The 22,520-nt window shown below is 39.5% G+C and overlaps 3 protein-coding genes across 8 annotated transcripts; 1 reads left to right on the forward strand and 2 right to left on the reverse strand.

Moving 5' to 3' along the window:
- Positions 1 to 1,795: 1,795 nt before the first annotated feature.
- On the reverse strand, positions 1,796 to 9,122 carry LOC112566350. Its single transcript, XM_025242497.1, is given in 6 exon segments — positions 1,796 to 3,470; positions 5,021 to 5,161; positions 5,566 to 5,738; positions 5,741 to 6,215; positions 7,022 to 7,385; positions 9,057 to 9,122. Coding segments are annotated over 5 exon segments (1,365 nt in total). The 5' UTR covers positions 7,352 to 7,385; positions 9,057 to 9,122; the 3' UTR covers positions 1,796 to 3,224.
- On the forward strand, positions 7,458 to 16,714 carry LOC112566352 (TIP41-like protein). Of its 6 annotated transcripts, none has more exons than XM_025242503.1 (8): positions 7,458 to 8,311; positions 9,986 to 10,234; positions 10,869 to 11,048; positions 11,446 to 11,548; positions 11,829 to 11,960; positions 13,725 to 13,820; positions 15,713 to 15,775; positions 16,129 to 16,714. In XM_025242503.1, exons 2-8 carry the CDS (start codon positions 10,125 to 10,127, stop codon positions 16,264 to 16,266), a joined length of 822 nt encoding a protein of 273 aa, XP_025098288.1. In that variant the 5' UTR covers positions 7,458 to 8,311; positions 9,986 to 10,124; the 3' UTR covers positions 16,267 to 16,714. The 6 variants fall into 6 exon arrangements, with proteins under 6 accessions (XP_025098288.1, XP_025098287.1, XP_025098285.1 ...); XM_025242502.1 differs by lacking the exon at positions 7,458 to 8,311 and adding an exon at positions 9,330 to 9,397; XM_025242500.1 differs by lacking the exon at positions 7,458 to 8,311 and adding an exon at positions 9,380 to 9,462.
- A 541-nt stretch (positions 16,715 to 17,255) lies between these two features.
- Positions 17,256 to 21,013, reverse strand: LOC112566351. Its single transcript, XM_025242498.1, has 5 exons — positions 20,550 to 21,013; positions 19,942 to 20,087; positions 19,315 to 19,510; positions 18,757 to 18,903; positions 17,256 to 18,580 (listed from the first exon to the last, which is right to left on the reverse strand). Exons 1-5 carry the CDS (start codon positions 20,776 to 20,778, stop codon positions 18,150 to 18,152), a joined length of 1,149 nt encoding a protein of 382 aa, XP_025098283.1. The 5' UTR covers positions 20,779 to 21,013; the 3' UTR covers positions 17,256 to 18,149.
- Positions 21,014 to 22,520: the final 1,507 nt, after the last annotated feature.

Raw genomic sequence — 22,520 nt, forward strand, 5'->3', positions numbered from 1 at the left:
ATTGTTGGTTTGTGCGTACGTGCGTGCACGCGCGCGTTTATCAATTTTTAAAATGTTCTTTTATCTCGTGGATCCCTCGGGCGATGTCGCATTTCTGTAGACGTCAGACACGTTTCACGTACGTCAATCCACCATCAATTAACGACCGTGCAGTTGAGTGCCTCTCAAGTCGTGTGCGATGTTTGAGGCCAAGACGATACTAAATATACACACAGATAAGTAAAACTACTGACCCGAAACTATAGCTGGCGTCACAAGAAGGTAACTTTTCCCTTGAGACGAGACGCTGACCATATTTAGCTCGCTCGTCATGGGAGCAACTTTCTTTTCTTTTAACGAAACAGGGCAGCGGAAGCTTTGTACAGACCTTTTAGACAGTTTATAAATGTATAAAAAAAAGTATACAGCGTGGAAAATAATTAAAGATTATCCCCTAACTTGGCGAATGTAAAAGAGTGGACAAATCTTCCTACACCAGTGGCCCTACCCGGCAAAGCAGCAGTATACTGAGAATAGGTTGTTGCTTGATGTAATGACGGCACACAGCATCATTGCAAGAAAAGTGTACTCGAACGTGGCGACGGCACACCCCACGTGCTTCCAGAGTTCCAGAATATCTTACCAGACATGTCATGCGGGCCTAAGCATTGCGGTCGATTTTCTTGACAGCACTTTCCGACAGTCAGCAAGGCCATTTAATCGCACCGTGTGGGTGAACACGCGGTAGTAACTTCACCTTTAACTCGGTCGACGATGAGACAGAAGAAGAAAGAAAAGGTGACCCAAGCCAATCGAAGGCAATCGTAGGAGCCATTTTGTCGCCATAGTTGCAGTGACGTCAAGCCACGGTTCGTGCGTCAGTCACGGCCTAGAAGTATACAGATACTGGATGATGACCGTTATATATGTACCCGTATTTGTAATGTGCGTGTGTGTGTGAGAGAGAGATAGAGAGAGCGGGTATTTGTCTTCTCGTGACTATGTTAATGAGTGTGCATGCGTGCGACTTTAGGAAGTGCAATTTACTGGCGGAGGTATGCGAACAGTAAAAGGCCACCTCGCGCACGTTTTTTAAACAGCAAACTCGTTAATGACGTACAAGAGACATCAAAGAGCACGGCGCACAGGTGTGTCGATGGGCGTTGACCTCTTGAAGGCGTGACGTAGGGAAACAGCGGCGGTTTCATTGCGCAAGGAAGACGGGCGCCGAAACTGTTGGCCTGCCTGCCGGCCTCATGGCGGTGAGGGCGGACTGTAAGGAGAGGGGAAACTCTTCACCGGAAGCTATTCGTCAGGCACAAGGTACGAACACTGGCTGTGGCTGTGTGAAGGAAAGTTTGCGATTACGTGGCCTGTACTGTCAGTGGGCGTTGTACAAGCTCGCACGTGGGCGTGAGAGCGAAAGAGAACAATGAAGGTCGAATCGTTGTGAAAGTTTCATCAGATCGAACGAGTGATACGAGGGGAGGAAGATGAGGAGGAAGATGAGGAGGAGATCGGGGTGGAGGAGATGGGATAGAAGAGGACATCGCAACTTTTTAGGGACTTTTGTGTTACATTCACACGTTGAGTAGTCTTCTCCTTCCGCTTAATCTCGATTATCGTTCGTCCGCGCGTGCGCACGCACACACAAAACACACACATAAGCCACAGAGAGAGAGACCGGCCCACATGCGGACAGAGACAGGAAGAGATAATTAAGACATACATACCAACAATAAACGCATGGACTGATGTACATCGGGACCATCACAGGCACAAACATTTAAACAAAAAATAGAGACAGTGATACCAGTATTTGACAACAAACCAATCGCCTGATTGACCGATTGCCACAGACACTTTGCTACATTTAAAACAGTGGAAATGTACTTCGAAAAAAGTATGTGCATGCATAAACAAAATAAATTTAATTTGTAAGAAACATTGATAACGTTTCTGTCTAGCTTAACGTCCCATCAAACCTTATGCACACTATTGTGTACGTTAAACACGGAGCTTAAGCAATTTCCGGGTCAGGTGATGATCGAGTGTTCGAGCAATGTTTGAGTACACTGCTCTCGTTATTGTATCTCAAACTGCCCTCGTGCATGAATAAGTAGCGCAAATCGCAATCCCAAATGACATGTAGCAGAACACATTCTAACCAGAATCACCATCTATTGAGGAACCCTCTGTTTATATGTCGCTTTTAGACAACTTAATTTCTGAAAACTTTTCTACATAAAAATGACTCCCACTTGACTTGATTAAATACACGTCATTTTGACTACAGCCTAAAGTCAGCCATTATGTTTATAGAAAAGTTGGCTTGAAGTTAGCAATTTTGCAATACACGGAAGCTATTGCTTAACATGATCCCGGGGCGGATTCCCACATTCTCAGGAATCTGCTCATATTACGCAATATACATCCAGAAATATTCACTCGTATACACGCACGCAGAGTAAAGAAAAACGTTTGAAGAACAGGAGTTCAGCAAAGTATCAACGAAGCCAAAATGTTAAACGTATACAAAACAATTATGCATCAATAAAAGGTGCTTCGTCAACTTGTTTTGTATTTTCACAGTTTATTCGGTAAATTTACACTTGTTGGTACTCTCTTCTCCACCTGAGGTACATTTTCAAGTAAATGTCTAGGGTAACGAACTTTCTCAGCCAGTCATTTCTATAGAGATTTTCCATCAGTCCACTTTGTGCTCAATTTTCACCATCCAAAAGCACAACGTGAAGAGTCTTCGAAATCAACTAGCGTCAGTGTTTCTGAGTTACGGAAACTTCGGGGTAACTATGGGTAACTATTGTAAAAAGAACGAATGGAGTATAAGAAGGCTTCAGAGATGACAGTCACAGCTGGTTCATGAGCACACTGATGAGAGCATTGGGGATGGGGAGCTTTGTAGACATTGCCCACGTGATATCGGCACGACTTCCACACCTCCAGGGCACACACCCGCTGCAGGCAGCTCACCTCAAGGGTAAACTTCTCCACTTCTCGCAGGGCTACTTTCCAGCAGGGGTTAGAGTAGCCCATGCGAACCTTGGCGCGAATGATTCGTTCACAGGCCACGTGTGCCTCGTGAGGCATGAAGCCCAACATCCGCGCCATGCGTCTGACGTGTATGGCTACCTCTACGTCCGCCGCCACGTCCACAGTCGAGGAATGCTGACGTCGGTTCTGGCTGCTGGGTTCCGTCTTGGTGATGGCCTCGCAGTACAGGGTCAGAGGGTACATGCCGTCCACGGGAATGTCAGCCCGCGCTCCGTGACGTAGCAGCAGAGCAGACAGGCTCGGTCGACGTGATTCAGCGCCGCCGCCGCGTCGGCGAAGGCGTGCAGGACATTGCCGCGTCGGACAACGTCGTAGTGGTTGCGGTATTTGCTGACGTAGCTGGGGTCGGCGCCGTGACGTAAGAGCAGTTCGCAGCACTTGTACATGTACATGCTGACGTTCTCCTTGTCTGTTACCTGTGTCATAGCCTGCTCTTAAGTACCGAGTTGCTTTGTCTCCAGATGAAATATGATGATGACGATTCTTATAAATTGCAGGCTTATATCAATAATGCTCAATGCGCATAAGAATACACTGGGTATGCAATTAGTCAAGGTAGTTTTTAAGAAAGGGGAAAGGTGTATTACGAGAAACGGAAAAGAGAGTGTGTTTCTTGTCAAAATTTAATAAAATTCACATAAATAGCACAGTATATCAAACGTAAAAAGTGAAAATATTAAAAATAAAACGTAAGGACAGAAAGAAAGACACAAGCCTCCAAACATCGATATTCTCGCCAATGCTCAGAAAAAAAAGAACTCACGTCTGTAGCATTAGTTTACTATACCATTGCCTTCCTAGTGAAGATCGTGAGTCGAGGGTTTAAATTCCACCTCCGGCAAGATACTTTCTTTTTTGGAAGTCCCTTCGCCTTACTGATAGAAGGGAGGCAGTTCTTTGTGTATTTTTGTTTTTCTGCGTAGCTATGTTGTGATTTTAGTATGTTGTTTGGCCTACATTTCTTGCTGGGATCCTCTTCTCCGTAGTGAACAGTTTTCCTTGCCTGTGGCCTTGTGTTGTTGTTTTTCTACGCCTTTCAACTTTCCTGCTGACTGCCAGTCTTCTCTTACTAACGGTCAAGTTTCCTCGTTTTTGCCCGTCGTCAGCAGGATGGACCTTAAATCACCAGAAATTAAATGTTTTTATTTATAATGTCATGTGGTTTCTTGTCTCTGCCTCATGACCAGGCAGACAGCAGCGATGGAATCTACGAATCCAGGGTATTGGCTGATTTATTCTCACAGATAAAATCATGGATTGCACGAGCTGTACCTCATAAACATCTTGGACTGAATACCGTGACATCTGGAGGAAGAGCAACCATGGTCTTCCATAAACCTCTATCTTCAAGGACGACTTGTATCTTTGTGTTGTAATGTGTTGTTTCAACTTGGTATGCTCTTTTTTGTTTGGGGAGGGGGTGCACGTGATATATATATATCATCTTGTGAAAGTATAGCTTGGTAAGCCTGAGTTTAGTTTAGGATGCAGTGCTGTATAAGTCTGATGATGAGGAGGATGGTGATGATAGTAGTAGTAGTAGTAGTAGCAGACAGTATGTAGTAGTAGTAAGTAGTACATGTGTGTATTATATCCTGCTATGATGTAGATTCAGCTGCTAGCTTCGTAAGCCCCACCAACCAACCAGCCAACCTACCAACCTACCAAGCTATCTTACTGGTTGCCGTCTTGACGACTTGAAGGTATCCAGGCATGGCTCTGACCCTGATGTTTGAAGGTTTGTGTATTATAATCGAAAGGGGAATGTTAGCTCAAGAATTTGAGACTTATATCTTGAAAGGAACATACTTCGTAAATATAATTTTTCTCTAGCAGGTCGTACTCGGTTACTACAAACAGGCAACTTTCAACTTTATTATTTTTATCTTATCACATGTAGCTAACATTGTACAAACGAGATCAGTAGTTTTAAAAACGTCGACTTTGAAATTTAATGATCACACACCTCTTCCGCATAGTTTACGGCTGCATCCATCACACAGTGGAGGGCCGAAGAGTACGGCCACCTGCCGAAAGCTGTTTCGTGCTCCTCGTCATGCACAGCTTCTTCAACCAGCACCTCATCGAAATTTGGATCTGCACCAGCCTGCAGATGGTGTCATGTTCAAATCAACATTTGCGAACCACCAGATGCACCTTCACCACCACAGCTCCAGTACATTTTTTGCTACTTGTGAACGCTATGCACGTGAACATCATGAAGGCTATGCATTAACAATTATGCGTGTGAACACTAAGTAGGTTTTAATCAGAAAAAATTACAAAAAGCAACTATAACTGAAAATTTAAGAAGAGAAAAACTAAAAAAAAAAAAAAATTAAATGAAAGAACGAAGAAACTCCCCTGGAGGAAAAGGGAGACAATTAGCAGTGAAAGCATGCGTGGATAAGAATACTAACCTATTGGTGCAGTGAGACTTTGTTCAAAGGTGGTGTTTACAAAAAAGCAGTAAATTAGTCTCCAAATCAAAAAACGCTCATTGATGTTTACCTGCAAAAGTAGGAGTAAGGAGGCCAACACAGCAGGGGCCGTCTTTGCCACATCCGTGAGTCGCGTGCATCGCAGCAGGCTGTACAGAGGGAAGGTGCGCGAGGGCCGTGCGGCGTTAACGTCATGTCCTTGACGTAGCAGCACTGACGTCAGCGTCTCCAGCGAGCCGGGGAGCAGGCGCCCTCCTGGAAGGACTTGCTGTAGGCGAAGAGGACGTGGTACAGGTTCATGCCCCCAAACATGGACTTCACGTCGACGCCATGGCGCAGGAGGGCGTCCACGCACTCTGGCTTGGCCGTCTTGAGCGCCACGTCCAGTGCGCTCTTGACGTCGGCAGAAGCGTTGCCGTTGGAGTCGCTTTCCGTCAGCAGAAGTCGCAGCGCGAAAGGCGAGTCGAGGCGACAGGCCATGTCCAGGTAGCCAGCGGCGTTCCTGCGAGTGGTCCCGCCTGAGCTGCTGGGTTCCCGCAGCATGTGGAAGTCCAGGATGTGCTTGACGCACGCCAAGTGACCGAAGCGGGCGGCTACATCCACTGGCCACAGCGGGAAGCTGCGCTCCTCGCAGGTGTCGGGCAGTACAGTGGGACCTGTCTTGCTGGTGTTTAGTTTAGGGATGACAATGCGTTTGAATGTCACCCAGTCTAACACCATCTGTAAACAGAACTGTTTCTACATAAAAGACAAAAGTGGTGGATGGTACTCGCCAACCTGTGTACACGAAAAATGTTTTCTGATGTTTTTTCTTCGTTCCTTCCTTCATATTTTCCTTCGTCCATCTCTTTTTCCTTACTATCGTCTGTTCATTTTCCTTAATTCCTTCTTACAGTTTCTTAACCTTTTAATATTTTTTCTTCTTTCTTTTGCTTTCGCCTTATTTTCCTTCTTTAATGAGTAAGCAGCGAAAACGTATCGATATGGTAAATTGAATTTACTATGACCAAAAAAAAAAAAAAAAAAGACCCGACATGTCCGCTTTAGTGACATTTATGAGTTCTATATCGAGCTCAAGTACCATCCAACCGGACCAACGCGAAGACAACACAAACGCGACACATTAATGGAATTACAAACTAATGTTATTATTTAACAGCTGAGAATTAAAAAATGTAAAACAGTGATACAAACTCTCGATATTAAAGGGTAATAAATAAACGAATTTAGCTAGGTTCCTTGACCCGGGATTGTCTTCAGGGAAGGGGAAGATTATGGATGTATTACCTGATTAAAATAAATAAATTATGTCCTGTTTGACATATGAACAATATATTCCGATTTTTTTTAAAAACCATCTTCTTCATTCTTTTCCCTTTTTTTTTTTTTTTTTTTTATCTCTTTAAATGTGGACTTGGACTTAATATTTGCTCAGTGATGGAGACATCCACAACCGTCCAAAGTGGCCCTTGTGGATGTTCAACACTGCATGCTAGAGACTATTGCACTCTAAAAAATTCCGTCACCTTTCTGTTGTCATAGGGTCGCTCTTGTAGTAGCAGCGAGAGGATTGAGCGGTAGCCTAGGGCCGCAGCCATGTGAACATAGGACCAGGTCGCAGTTGAGGGCTCGTGCGGGGGTTTGAAAAAGCCGTGTCCAAAAAAGGTGCCGGCCGCCACGTAACTGTTTTCCATGATGGCATAGTGAAGGAGATCCAGACCATGCCCGTCCTTCCAGGATTCTAACTTTTGGCGCGAGCATCTCTGGATGTGGCTCCGCAGCACATCAGCGCCGGCGTGGAGTCGAATGTCTTCTAGAATCTGAAGCGTCCGAGAATCCTCTCTGTCCGTCGCCATTGCGGAACCGCCAGGCGTCAGACTATCCTCAGATCTTTTGGTGCACTCGCGTAGGCATAAATACACACACCTATATGATTATATATGCAATGCTCATGTATTAAAGCATAAAAAATACTATCCTGCACGAAGCAGCAGGTTTTCAAAAAATATTGTTTAAAGTATGGTTTCAGCCTAGAATTCCAAATCGAGCAACAAATTTCGTTACTCATTGTCATGACATAGTCGTCGTAGTGAATCGGGGTGCTTCAGACTTGACTGGGGATGGGAGATCGGGGTAGGGGTCGTAATATAGTTTATTGATGTCAGCTATGGAGTAGAAAGTTGCCTATGACCGGAAACTTCTTTTCCTCTGCCTCAGCAGCGAACGAGTAACTGATTTACCAAAGGGGAAGGAGAGGGCTGGGACTTAGAGTCACGCCTAGAATCGACAAAAATTAGAAAAATTCCCATGCTGGCGCCCAATAACAAACCATTCACAGTCCACTGTCCCTGTGGTCAATAAGTTTTGAGAGACATTCTTTACTCTGACTTGAATTGCATGGCTGCCTAGACATATGACTAGTAACCGTGAAATTAATACGCGAATGTCCCTTGCGCGAAATTATAGAAATTATAGTCAGTCTGAACTGAACTGGAAGTCACAAGGAAACACCGTGAATATAATGACAAGCGCCCCTTGCCCCTTTGTATCCCTAGGCGGAGATCGGGAAGGACTGTACACTGTCTTCCCCCGTCTCTCTCCTTTGTTTGCATCCATCTCTCTCCTCTTTCATAGCAATTATACCCCTTCTCTCCATATCCTTTCCCCCCACCCCACCTTTTTTTCTCTCTCTCACGCACACTTCTTTCATTTTATGTGACATTCGGATGGGGCAGGAATGAGAATTCAAGTGGTGTCAAAGGGAGAAGAAAAGAGCGAGGGACTCAAAGGAGCAAAAATGGTCGACAGGGTGAAAGGTAAGGGGAAGGTATAGTGATCGAGGGGTAAGGAAGATTTGGAGACTGCTGCTGTTTTTGCTTGGCAAAACCTTTAAAGACAAGATGGTCGTTTCTCTTTCTTCAAATTTATCCTTACGATTTTTCATACCGTAAAATATTTTCTGCCATTCAACAGTATGAGTTATGCTCTCCTGTGTCCCTCAAACACATGCACACTAAATACTAAGCTGTTCGGATCCGTCTACTGAGATGTAACTGAAATCTGGTTTGTTTGTTTGCTTTTTTGTTGTTGTTGTTTTTTTTGTTGTTGTTGTTTTTTTTGTTTGTTTGTTTTTTGTTGTGTTTTGATTATATTTGCGCTGCGACTCCCTTGTCCGGCTTATTGCCGGGTTTGAGTTTACACATTATCGTTCTGCTGCTGTCCATAGTGATTCTGTCAACTACAGCTTGTACTAGCATTTTCTGTTCTAAAAATATTATCTCATTATTATTATTCTTTATATGTACATTTAAATCTTTAAATGCAAAGGAAGATAATATATATATGTTGCAGTGCGTAGACAGCATATTGACCACGGGCTTGACCGATTGATAATATGTTGAATTTGTTAGCGCTTGTTCCTCACCTTCATAGGCAGGCTCAAAGCGCATACTATAAAAAAATTATGATCTTATTTTTCTAAAGAAAATGTTCGAGTCAAGGGTTATTGCAATATAGGATATTGGTTTTTTGCATTAATTGTCTTATAAATCGCACGCATACCTTTTGAATTTCTTCTTAAAAGTCGTATGCTGTTTCTTTTTACTGTTCTTGTACACGATATTTTAAAAAACATAACCGAGACGGAGACGCGGAATAAAGTTAATAAATAATTTAAAATCTGCCGTGAGAATTCCCATCTGATAATAATAGATGCACGAACAGATGATTTGATCAAACCAAGCGTCAATAATAATTATTATTCTTAATGTAAAGCATAGTTTCGTGTAACTCATTGGCAGAGTTTACATCCCTGAAATTTTCTTTCTCGGATTATTCATATTCTCAAATCGCTTATGTGTCTTGGTTATGCTTGTTCCATTTGAGGAATGTTCTTTGTAATGGTAGGCATGGTGAAACGTGAACCGCAGGCTTGACGAGGACTTTTTATTCTGATTATTTTGAAAACGTTCGGATATAATTCTTTTACATTTTGGAATTATTAAATTTTAGGACTGTTTTTGTTTAGATTTAGCAAATTCCATACAATAATTAATAAAGCCTTTATTGCTTTGGATTAAGCGAAGGCAACATTTTTTTAGTCAGGTAAAGTTCGGCGTGATTAGTAAAAATAATATAGTCGGACTTTCAAAGAGCTGTAAGTTTGCTAATCAGATGATTTGCTTTAGATCATGGATTACTTAAGGGGTTTTTTTGGCATCAAAAGCTCGTGTCTATGGCATGCCCAGATGTCACATGTGAAAATGGCGTTTTATACAAATATTTTGATTAAAAGTTGATGTGGTTAAGTGAAGGTGCTATTTTCTTGGCATGCATTCATTAGAAGTTACGAGAAATTCAGCACTTTAAAACAATAGTATGGATGTCGGATATAAATTACCTTGGTGCCATGGAGATTGGTGCTGAATTTCTGTGTCAGTAACGAGCTGCTTTACACAAATCATCACAAGTTTTTATATTTTATTTTTCAGTTCCAGAGTACAAATACAGCATAGGAATGAGAAGAGCTTATGGATCCACAAATACTTAGATTTCTAATCTAAGCACCACTTAGTTTCTGGAACTTATTTCTAGCAAATAAATAAATAAAAAAACGAGAACTATATTGCAATGGCAAATCAACCACGTGAACCAGAAGTGCAGGAGGCAGAATTTGGGCCATGGAAGGTGACCACAATAAAATCACATATCTTAAAATCCGATGGACCAGAACGTAAAAAGTGAGTTGGCATAAATATTGTGTCTTAGTTCCTCCCCTCCAACCCCCCTAGTTTTTCCTGCCTACCTCATGTTTGTCGTCATTACTATATCTAAAGAGCAAAATTTTCCAAAAAGCATCATGTTATTGTATACCCAAAGGGTAGCTGAGGAATGTGAGATGAGGAACCTTCATACACAAGAACAATGAAAAGAAAACTCATTTTATTTCAGGCATATGACACATTGAGCGAGTCTCCAAAATGCAGAAAATAAGCTGCTGAGATTCCAAAGATTTTGCTTTTAATATGATGTTCCATTTGAAAGGCTAGTCTGCTAGCATTGTTTAAGCCCGATCAGTGCTAGAAAGTTTGTATAAAAGAAAACTTGTTTAGGTTATTTTTATCAGTGTGTGTACACTATATATTCTTACTGTCCATCACCATAATCAAGTTCTGTCTACTCATACTGAACATCTTGACTAAGAGAATTTGGTGGCATGTGAATTGGTAAAGTCTTTATCATAACTTATTTCTAGTTTGTGTCATGTGAGGTTTATTGCATTTGACATGCTAGACCTAGTGATTTGTTGACTTCCTTGTCCTTGAGAGATGCAAAGCAGATAATGCAGGCAACCTAATGTTTGGATTACAACAGATTTGAGGCAGAACTGGAGCTACCTCAGATTCCTGAGATGATATTTGCAAATAACACACTGCGTCTTTCACACCAGTCTGGTTTTGTCCTACACTTCAATGCCTTGGATGCTCTCAGAAGAGTTGATGCACACAATGACCATCTCAAGGTGGCAGCTTCCAAAACATGGCAGGAAGCTAGGTAAGCTCTAGGTCTGGCAAGAGCAAGACAAGTCAGTAATCCAGAACTAAGGGAGTATATATCAATGCTGTTTTAAAACTGAGAAGGACAAGTTTAGGTACATTCAGGCCTACAATGGCAGTTAAGTGGCAACATATGAAAGCTGCAACATTTCTTTGCCCACTGATGATGATATGACTTTTTTTAAGCAAAAGCCATCGCAATTTGAATGTTTAGAGTCAGTGGGATTTGTGCAGGACTATGATGAATAAACCTGAGTATAGCTACTGGAAAATGAGCTACAAATGAAAGTGGAAACTTATCGATGTCTCAGATTAACTCTTTAGTGCTGAGATAAGCATATATGGTCAACAAAAAAGCCTATTTCATAGATTTATTTACCCTTTTCTTTCAACAGGGCGGAATGTGAGCATATTAAGAAGGTGATAAAACCATATGATTGGACATTCACAACAGATTACAAGGGAACTCTGGATATTCAGCCAGGATGTGAGATGAAGGTAACCGACTCCTTAGTAGTTTTTATTTTTAAAAATTGATTGTGTGTGTGATGTTTGCATCAAACTTGCTTATATTGCTAAAGAATTACTGTCTTGCAGATTACAGATTTGTTATCTTGATTTATTTTTAACAGATGAAGCTTTATAACATGCTGGAAATTATTATGCATTGTTTTTGGATTTGATATAGAAGTTTTTCTATTAAACTCTGTTAAAGATAAATGATATTATGACATGATGTTACATGCAGAATTTTTCATTGCCAAAATATTTTTTGTAGGTGTCTGAAACAACTGAGCGTATTGATATAGAAAAGTTGAAGCGACGAGAGAATATTGGTTTCTACAGTGATGTTGTTCTGTTTGAGGATGAGCTCTCTGACAATGGCTGTTCCATCCTCAGTGTTAAAATTGTAAGATGTAATCTTATATTTTCAGCCACTCACCAACATCACACATTTTATGTCATATTGGGTGTATTTTTTAATTTTGTCATATACATATGTGTATTATTTGGATAAGACAGTAAAATGTTTGAGATCTGAAAGGTTAAACACAGATCACCTACATTTTTCATTATCTTTATTTCTGATGAACATAATGGGATTCCTGTATTTTACAATGTCCTTGAATGAAGACAGTATTTCATCTGCCAAACACACCACCCACCTGCTTTTAAGAATTTTCTAAGTCATTTCATTTTCTGAGAAATCTGAATACTTCTAAGTTGCAAGAACCTATGCATTACCATTTTAAAAAATACATGTGTATTATTTAAAAAATATATTTTAAGGTATGTGTTGTCCACATATTTTATGTTGTCCACATATTTCACCAAGATATTTTACTTTCCTTCATTTGTTATACACATAGATTGTTTACTGTATGCATAGCAAAAACAAACAACTAAAAAAAAAACCATAAGAAAGAAATGGTGGTATTTGTATCACCCCATTGCACAGAGCAAGTAATGGGATATTTGTACCACCTACATTATGATCATGGGGAGATCAACGACAACAGCCTTGGGAGGACCAAGACATTGAGCGATATCTCCCAACATTCATTCAAAGACAAAAAATAAAAATAATTTTTAAGCTACACATGCACAAAACTTTGACAAAGAAGTTGCAAGCAGTAAGGAAAGCAGATGTATACACAAATCCTCCCCTCCTTTGATAGGACTAATGATAAACCTTAAAAGCAAATATGAACAGTGATAGTCCTTCCTTGCCACACATAGTCTGCTGAGATGGCAGCAAAAATGTGAAATAACATTTCCAAACTGGTCCTTAGATGGTAGTTTCAATTGAATTTAAGGAAGGAGATCCCAAACAAAGTAGAAAAAAGGCTTTCATGTTATTTTTCTCTCTTTTTCAGTGCTTTTTCTGTTAATAATTATTTTTGAAGAATAGTCATCTTTTTTGAGAATTTATGGGTCAAATCATAAATTAATAAGGTAATGGGTCAAGACTATCAGTTAAGCTAGCAGCTTTATTGTCTATTTGTTTCTTATATTACTGTTATTGGTTGGATCTGAAAGGCTCAAGATATTTAGTTGTCATAATCATAGTCGTTAAAATTTTGGAGTCAGGAGGTTTTTAAATGTGGTAATATTAAACGATGCAATCTTTATGTGTTCTGGAAGACATTTGCAGGTGGGCTAACCTAGGAGCAGAAACATTTAGGCAAATGTTAGTGTAACTGTATTGTATGTAAACTTTGTTGACTGTCTTCATTGCTTTACAAATTTGATCAAACTTAAAGAATTTGTTAGTGTCAGCAAAACTGATCTGGTGAATTATTTTGTAAGCTTGTATGAATCCTCTAGATGTGCCTTGCCTGAAGGGAAGGTTACTATAGAGCTGTAAGTCTTTGTATGATAAACTTCAAGAAACAATATAATAATCTAGTTGCCTGTCTCTGTACTCTTTCTATTGCAGTAGACCATCTCTCTAGGGCTGGGAACCACATAACATTTCTGTTTTCCAAGATCAGCCTAACAAGGGTTTTGCGTAACTGCACATAGGTGTGACCTCTAGTGGCCAGAAAACCTTCTATTTAAATCCAGGTTTTTATTCATCTTGTTTACAACTTCTTTAGTATTACATTTTTTTAAACAGCATGTATTCTTTTCATGATCTAGTTTTGATGTTTTGTTTTTTCTTTTATTCTAGCGAGTGATGCCTACCAGTTTTTTCATTCTTATGAGATTTTTCTTGCGAGTTGATGAAGTCATTGTGCGTATCAATGACACCAGAATATATCATGAGGTAAATAGAACTATTTTGTTTCTATTTATTGTCTTGTGGCACTTTAAAACCATTCCAATTTGATGGATCACCTATTTGATTTGATCCTGCTAGTTTTGTAAAGTTGATATTTTATCTCTGACTTAAAAATACAGTCGATTCCAGTTAATCAGGCCATTGGTTAATCGAATCAACCGCTTATTCAGACCGAATCCTAAAGAACCGAAACATCCTATTGCATAAGCCTAATATTATTCGCTTAGTTGGACCCAAATTCCGTTTAATCGGAGAACGTGAGAGTGAATAAACAAACGAAGTCCCAAGTCGCCCACATATTGTGGGTGAGCAACATATGGGCTCCCCGGGAGAATTTGTGCTTTTATCTAAGGTAAGGAAGTCCAGATTGACATAGACAGCTATAACACCAGTCAAGAAAAGTGTTGCTGCTTCTCGACAATTGTGCAGCACATCCTCATTTAGATTGCTTGAAAGACATTCAACAACTGGAATTTCTACCTCCAAGGACCACAGCTTTGGTCCAGCCAATGGACATAGGCATCATAAAAAGAATTTGAAGACCTTCTATTGTGCAAGGTTGGCTTATTACATTCTTGAAGCAATTGAAGAAAGTTTGTTGACCTCATCATCAACAGCCAGAGAAGTCAGTGCAAAGTTCATCTTACAAGCAGTTATATTTGTGGCCGATGGTGAAAAATACGGAAATGTGGAACTTCAACAGGTCGAAAATTACTAAGAATTTTTATCCTTCAATAAGGAGCTTCAATGTTACAATGAAAATGAAGATTACTACGTTGTAATTGTTGCTTGAATTGCAGAGAAACACATGACAGCATCGGAAGACCAGGAAAGTGATGATGCCCTAATTAGTTGGTGAGAGGGATAGGATGCCAGGAAATGCATTGAAACTTTGTGCCGCTATTTCATGCAGGAGGAAAATGAAGGCTGTCCCATTGCTGTGTTACATGTTTGTGGTGATTTTGTTTAAGTACAGTCGGTCAACAGAATGCATCAGATCACACTGGATGACAAAGGTCATAATGACATTTAATATGTTACATAGAGCATGTCCCGTCTTGTAATATAGGGCATATTCGTGTAATTGGACCACCCTGTTATTAGGACCAAAATGATTGTGTCCCGATGTGGTCCAGTTAACCGAAATCGACTGTATTACTAATCAGCTGGCTTTCCCTGCTTTGGCAATGTTGATTTTAGCTGTGATTTTATTATCAACTTCTGATAATTTTATGTGAGCTTGTTTATACGTGGCATCAATGTAGTGAAATAGCAGAATATTTATTCTGAAATAGCAGAATACTTATTCTGTTGATGACACTTCCCTTACTTAACAAGTTGACAGCTCCTGTTTGGCAATGGGAAACAACATTACAAGTGAAGGGAGGTTAAAAATTATTGTGGTTCCATCTGCTATGACACCTCTTTCACTCCCCCCCCCTCTCACCTCCCTCTTTCATTGGTACCCTTTCAAAATACAAAATTTTCCATTTTTCCCCCCAAATGGTATAGGTACATTACAGTTTCATGGGCAGAATATTTTTTCATTTGAAGCCACTGGAAACATGGAATTACCAACATTAGAAGCATGCTTAGGGGCAACATGCATCTACCAGACATGTTACAACTAAGCCATAATCAAAATATATACCTACCCAATTTGGTGTGGATCAGACAAACTGTGGATTTGCTGAGGTTTCAGTCATACACACAAAACCACACTCTAGTTTAATAAGATAACCTGTCACTAAATAAAAAAGAAAAATTATTAAATGCCTTAGGGATAGGGAGTTGGGGGTTAAAACTGTTGATATAAGCAAAGGCGTACATCTTAGATAAGCTCTTAGATGTTGTCACATCAGTTTAAAATGTTTCAGATATCATGGAACTACTTGATCAGAGAGTATACCAGTAAAGATGAGATGACGAGGAACCTGAAAGTAAGTAATGATTTGAAGTGTTTTTAACTTCACGGATCTTAACCATAATCTAAAAGTCTAGCTTGTCCATTCAAAGTTTTCTGACAAATGATGAAGTGTCATAGCTATCAAGACTGCCAACAAGAATCGTTTTTTTTTTTTTTGCTGTAGATAGTTCATGCACTTATTTCCTGTAAACTTTTCTCATTGATAGTGATTTTCTTGGGTTATGGTTTTGTCAAACCAGTTTTTATTTTCATTTAATTCTTAATTAAGTACTCATGAGACAGATTTAACTTGAAGCAATTTTGTTTGTTTGTTTCATACTTTCATGTTACTGTGGGTGTTTTTTTCTCTCTCTCTCTAACCTGCAGTTACCCTCTCATATCCTGACTGACCCCAATGAAGTCTCCAAGTACCTCAAAGTAAAAAACGAAATTTGTGAGAAGCTGGAATTTCCAGAAAGCAGGGAGCAAAATACAAACTATTTACAGCCAGAGACTTCAAGATAGTGACATATGTTAATGGAATTGACACATGGTCCATACTCAGAGTACAGCTGGGAAAAGCAAAACTATAAGCAAATTAGAAAAATGAAAATTGTGCAAATCATGTGCGTGAAGTGATTTCGCTTTTTATAAATGAAAAAATCTGTGCAGAAAAAACTGCTACTTGTTACAAATGAGTAGTGTTCACCTTGATGTTACGGTTGCTGCAAGTGTTTTGGCTCTATTTCTTCCCCATGATTTTATCTCTGTTGCTTTGTGTAATGTTTGTGGGGGTAAGGGGAGAAGACATGACTGAGTGAGTGAAAGTGTATGTAAATATATATATATACACTAAAAAAAAAAAATTTATGGTAGGCATTCAGACAACTCCTTTTGTCCTCACATGTTCATAATTATGAGTAACTTTTTACGTTTACTCAGCAGGTTGTAAATAAAACATTTTGACTTTTAATAAGCCTCTCTTTTGGATAAAAGTTGGATGCATGGTGGGAGAGAAAAATCCATTTTTGATGTAAAGCTTGATCTGTTTTCGTCATATTTTCATCTTAAAAATATTTGTGCAGGACAATGTATAGACAATTATTTATATAATACTGCTAAATGAGACAGTAAGCTTAAGCTAATTACGACCTTTAAAGCCAGCTTTACATTAAATGCGATGGAATTTTTTTTTTTTAAGGAACACATTGAGATTTTAAAATAAAATTATGGCAAGCTTTGATGATATAATTGATTTGGACTATACAGCCTGAGGTGCGGCTACCAGGCAGAATCTAACTTGTAGCAATAAAAGTATTTCCAAAGAAAGTGATTTAAATAGAATATGTTGATTCTTTTCAATCTGTTTTTGTTCTTTCTGTGGCTGTGGCAATAATACTTCAAATTTCTATGCAGTTGGCTAGGATTAAATTTTGGAAAGGGAAATGGTTTTTTGAAAGTGATGAAAACAGATTAGCATGTCACAAAATGATTATAATTGAGCGAAAGAGAAGCCATGTTTTCCCCTAGAATTTTATTAACTGTAGTAGATATGTCAGATCAAATTTTTTTTCAAGGTCATAAATATTAATAACATTTACACAAGAGTTTCATTTTTACAGACTCAAAAAGGTAAATAAAAATTATATATTTCTCACTCAGAATTTATGACTATGAGAACCATTTTACCTGGGAAAATCTCCAGGTTGATGACAAACTAAACATTTTCTGCCAACTTGGTTTTGTTAATCTATGTGGCTGAGCATGGTCTCCTCTCCATCTCTGTGAGGACAGGGTATTCAAGGTAAAAAAAGAAACTCACTTTTCTGCAATCAGCAATGTGAGACTTCTCCCACATTCTGTCAAGAAAGCAAAGGCAATTACTTTTGTATTACGACCGTCAGTGCAAAATCTTTACGCAGAAAAATCGCTCTTTTCTCTTTGGCAGATGAACCACCTAAGAAGAGTTTCCTCCCTGTGTCCTTGTGCATATTCACATCTTCCCTCCCGCTCATTAGTTATTTGCACAAACTGATGAATGTTCTAGTAGACAATGTATGTGGTCACTGCATGTCACATAACATAATTTTAAACTTTGCCTTGTAGGGGTTAATGAGATCGTTTTTCCAATTTAAAGTCTTTATTAAAACAGAAGTCTAAAAGAAAGATTTAAGAATAAAATATCTCTTTCTACTTATGCTAGGAAACTTATTGTCTCTATAAATACCAAATCACTCCATAAAGATTTCTTAGATTTGATACTTAGCATGAGCAGATATAATTTTTTTTCTTTTTCTTTCTTTCCTTTTTTTTTGGTAAGCAAAACATGGCACACATATATGTTTCTTTCTCGCCTGACATAAGTTCAGATCTTTTGCTTTTAAGTCTTCCACCGTTACTTCACAACCTTATTTCCGCAGCCATGGTAGTTTACAAATTTTCTCTCCATCAGGCCATTCAAATCGGCATTGGTATTCTGTAGTAGGAGGATAAAAGCGACTCGACCCTAAGGGTCGGCCATAGATGTGGAGGTTGGGTGTGGGGTTGATGACAAAATCATAGCTCTTGGATTCATCAGGCAAGGTGTAGCGTGTTGTGTACTCTGTTTTCCCAGGAAATGTGGTATTGATGCCAGCCTGCTCATGGACAGACAGGTTTCTGGCACTGGAATATGATGTGGCTGCCTCATGTTTTTGTGGACCTGTGTATGTGGCATTTCTGCTATTAAGAGCGCACAGGTCATAATAATTTCCACTAAAGTTGGGGGCACCTGCAACACGGGTTCCTGGAACTTCTATCGTGGTGCTGCGTGGGTACAAACTGTCTATTGTACGGTACCCTGTTAGACAAAACAGAATAGTGACTATTATGCATTCTAAAATGATGAAAGCACATCTTTCATGTTTGATACATCATGCTTTGATAAAAGCATCCAACATAAGGCACTGGCCACAACGGACACATCACTCATCTTTAAAGTAATTCTGAATGAAGCTAACAAGGTAAGATATTGACCTTTTGTGATGTTCATAGGAGGTCTATCATTGGAATAGCGTATCTCATTTCTGAGAAGCCCAATGTTCTGTGGCTCAACACTGCCAAAGCAAACCTGCTCAAAGACTGGCCTGTTGAATGTCTGTTCACGTGTGGAAAAGCCAATGGCTGAAAAGAAAATTTTATTGTAAATGCATAGTGTATAACCTTCCAACTAATCAAAGGGTAGAAATTCACATCTGCAATAATGAGTAAGCTTTATTGATGTTATATCTGATAATATGCAGGGAAGTGCACTCTCATGAAATTGTAAGTACTTAATTCACATGTACATGTGATATATGATCTCTCTCCCTAACCCCATGGTTCTCAACCTGTGGGGATGCGCCATGTTGACAAGGGGTGCAGAAAGGTATTAAATTTTTTTAAAAGTTTCTCATATCGGTATTCGTGAAATTAGCTGGTTAAGGAGGGTGTGTGGATGTACCTTTTTTTTTTATCTGGGGGGCATCAGAAGAAAAAAGTTGAGAAATGCAGCCCTAACCCCTTACAATCACTCTCACCCCATTTTTTGCTTACAAGTGTGAGAACGGGACACAGGGTTCATAAAGCCAGTCAAACTCTTCTTATCCATCCAGTAAGTATCCATCTTGACTGGTTCCCGTGAGCCTCGAGTCAGATTGCTTCGGTATCCAGTGTAACGATCAGTCACACCAATTTGGTCGCCAAAGTGCTTGATGCGAGCATTTGCATCAAATGCATATGGTGCCATGTCCTGTACATTAAAAGGATAAAGCATGCTGTACAGAAAGACTTCCGTGCTGTGGAAACTGATGGGTATAGTACCATTCATTAGGTCATTTCTCTTATTTTTAAGTGCTAGAGAAAACATCTTATAGTCTAGTGTAGATGTGAGCATGTACACATCTTTCTTATCAAGTGCACTGAACAATATACACACTATGTGTTGTGTGTTTGTATGTTAGAGTGTTTCAGGTTTCTATTCATGAAATAATACAATGTTTGGTTCTTGTTAAACACAATTTTCCTAGAGTACATATGGGTGTTTATTATTTATTTATCTACTCCTTCAGCTTAGACATTTATCTAGATATACTCTTGTTAAAGTTGCAAGTGGTACATGCATGACACAGGAATGTCCACTGGTATGATGGGTAAAAAGAGGGAAAAACATGCTGCTTGCACCTGCTGTATCTGATGTAGAGTGGTCATTGCCCATTGATGAAGTTCACGCAGTTCATTCTCTTGCTTCTCGTGCAAGATTTTGCCTCCCATCCTAGTCTTGATGTCAAACATGTGTGAAGCTGCTTTGGCTAGCATCTGAGTGGCACCTGTGCACCCAGAATATTTCATCACCTGGAGGGCTACGTTTTGTGGTTTATTTTATTTGTTTCCACTAATACATGACATATTCATGGAAACGGTTTAATCTTGGGATTATTTTTGAAATTTATATACTATTTTCTTGCTATAACAGGAAAATGGAACGGATGAGAAGGCTAGGCATGGAAATAAGCCCTAGAATAGTTTGAACTCCACGCAACATGCCTGACCAGATCATGTTCAATACTTTAAGATTCATCTTGCCTAATCTTAAAGCACGCGTTCGTGACATTTTCTTTTTTTAATACCCATCTTCTATTCCATGCATGTGGAGCGAGTTTGGTTATAATTTATGAAAATATCATGTCATGTTTCAATAAAATTTTGGATTTCAATAGAAAAACGTAATCGTTCGTTCTTTCTCTAACTCACAGTTAAAGCGCATGCCCTGCGTTTCTTTAAATACTTGCCAGCTACAGACGCTTGCGCTTCGGATGATCGGAAAGAGCCGTTCCGTTCATCGGAAAGCAGCAGTCGGTTGTCCAGCTTAAGATGTTCTAGTCCATTATCGATAGCAGTCAGTTCTCGGGCAATTTCTTCAGTACAGTAAAAGTTTCCAGACTGCAGAATTTCCCGAATGTCAGCTTTAAGCGTATTTACTCCATTCATCAAGGAATCGCGCTCTTGCGATAGTTCCATGGCGTTCTTACTCAACAAGATCGTATTACCTTTAAAGGGAGGTCTTCTGGACTATTTCCGCCAAAACACTCGGCTTTTAAATGATTTTAAAAGCACAGATGACGGAGAGAGAAACAGATCTGACCACTCATTGAGCTTTCTGCTTTCCCTCTTACCTCTCCGTCGTGGAGGTGCTTCCTTAGTGATGGTAGCGCTGCCTGGTTAGCAACCGTCGGGACAACACAAAGCGGAGCAAAAGAGTCGTTCAAGGGACATAACTATTGCGAATCGCTTACGAAATCCGTAATCAACTTGTTGAGATTTTGCGTGTCATCTTGAGATTGCACACATTGTTAAATGTCTGAAACATTTAATCAGTACACAAAAACAAAATGAATAGATGGTGAAGGAAAGTAGTTTTCTTAAGCATGTAGCTGTAAAATCATATGCAAATCTTTTTATTTTAAATATCCTTGATAAAACAAAAATTGCTATTAATGGATCCATCGGCTTCATTGTTAAAACACAAATATTTATCTTGTTAAAAATTGTTAGTTATTATTGAATAGATTCCTTATCATCAGCTAACTTACGTGTCTTTTCTTCTAATAAAGGCTGGCAGCTTGGTTTTGTCAACAGAAAGTATATACAAGGGTTACAAAACCCGTCTAATTTGAAGCTGGACACGCATATAATAAACAACGCAAACATTTGTTTAACATATAATTTAAGCATTAAAAAAAATCTAGAACACGTAGTACTGAAAGTACTCTGTTCACCAGCCTCTTGTATAAGAAAAGCCAAGGAATTTTTTTTTTTGATATAGTGAATATAATTTTTTTTTCTTAAAGCAAGGAACAGAAGTGAGTCTTTTCAAAGCGCTACCTATATTGCTTAAATGCATTTCTATGGTGAGGCATACTTTTGTACTGATTAACCACCACTAGCTAAGAACAGGAAACTAGTCTGAGGATCTGTTTGCCGAGCGACAGCATTTTGGATAAGGTAGGTAGGGGTGTGTGTGTTAGTAATGTGGGTTAGTGTTTATATTACTGGCCAGAGTGTGTGGTATCTTCTGTGTGGATCACAGAATTAGGTTTTCGTGCACAAGCGAACAATTTTTCTCACAACAGTTTCGTCTAGAGGAGTGAGGTTCCTGTTGCTGTACATCTCTTCTCGGCATTTATCTAAAACACGTTTAATTCCTCCTTTTCAGTTCCACAATGTCCGTTGAAGAAGATGAAGAAGAAAGACGACACTCGGAGCTACTCCTCCTCGATTACCTAGAGGCAGTATGGAATAGGTTCATGCTTCTAGAAGACCAGGGACTGTTTAATGTTAACCTTTTTTTTTTTAAATGTATCTACTCTTCACCTTCTCACCCCTTTACTCTTTCCCTGTTCTGCAGGAAGCCTAATTATACTTAACTCTGTGGAGCATTTTACCAGTCGGGAGTTAAAAAAAAAAAACCGCCGCAATCAGCGAGGGCATCAACAAAATGCTTTCTAAATGGTGGTTTGGGGCGCCTGTCAGAGAGATTATCGTACCACCAACTGTTCTTCCTCTCCACTAATAACCAGGATGAGGGAAGGGGGATATGGTCTTCACTGTGCTTTTTTTTTTTTCTTTTTGACTGGCTCCTTGTGTGCAGAGCTCAGGGTGCTCGACGGGGTCACCCGATCTTTTCACACCGTTATGGGTGTCAAATTACCGGAATATCAGAGAAAGGAGACTTTGCTAGTTTGTTCCTCCATTCTGTTGCA

The sequence above is a fragment of the Pomacea canaliculata genome, linkage group LG6 (genome assembly GCF_003073045.1).
Source record: "Pomacea canaliculata isolate SZHN2017 linkage group LG6, ASM307304v1, whole genome shotgun sequence".
NCBI classification, from domain to species: Eukaryota; Metazoa; Mollusca; class Gastropoda; order Architaenioglossa; family Ampullariidae; genus Pomacea; species Pomacea canaliculata.

Bases quoted from the DNA above. Each gene is read 5' to 3' on its own strand.
- LOC112566352 (XM_025242503.1), top strand. From the start codon at position 10,125: ATGGCAAATCAACCACGTGAACCAGAAGTGCAGGAGGCAGAATTTGGG. The intron at 10,235-10,868 runs GTGAGTTGGCAT...GGATTACAACAG, and splicing joins GATGGACCAGAACGTAAAAA to ATTTGAGGCAGAACTGGAGC. The intron at 11,549-11,828 runs GTAACCGACTCC...TATTTTTTGTAG, and splicing joins AGCCAGGATGTGAGATGAAG to GTGTCTGAAACAACTGAGCG.
- LOC112566351 (XM_025242498.1), bottom strand. From the start codon at position 20,778: ATGGAACTATCGCAAGAGCGCGATTCCTTGATGAATGGAGTAAATACG. The intron at 18,904-19,314 runs GTAAGCAAAAAA...TTTTCTTTTCAG, and splicing joins TGTGTCCCGTTCTCACACTT to CCATTGGCTTTTCCACACGT. The intron at 18,581-18,756 runs GTCAATATCTTA...TTTGTCTAACAG, and splicing joins TCCTATGAACATCACAAAAG to GGTACCGTACAATAGACAGT.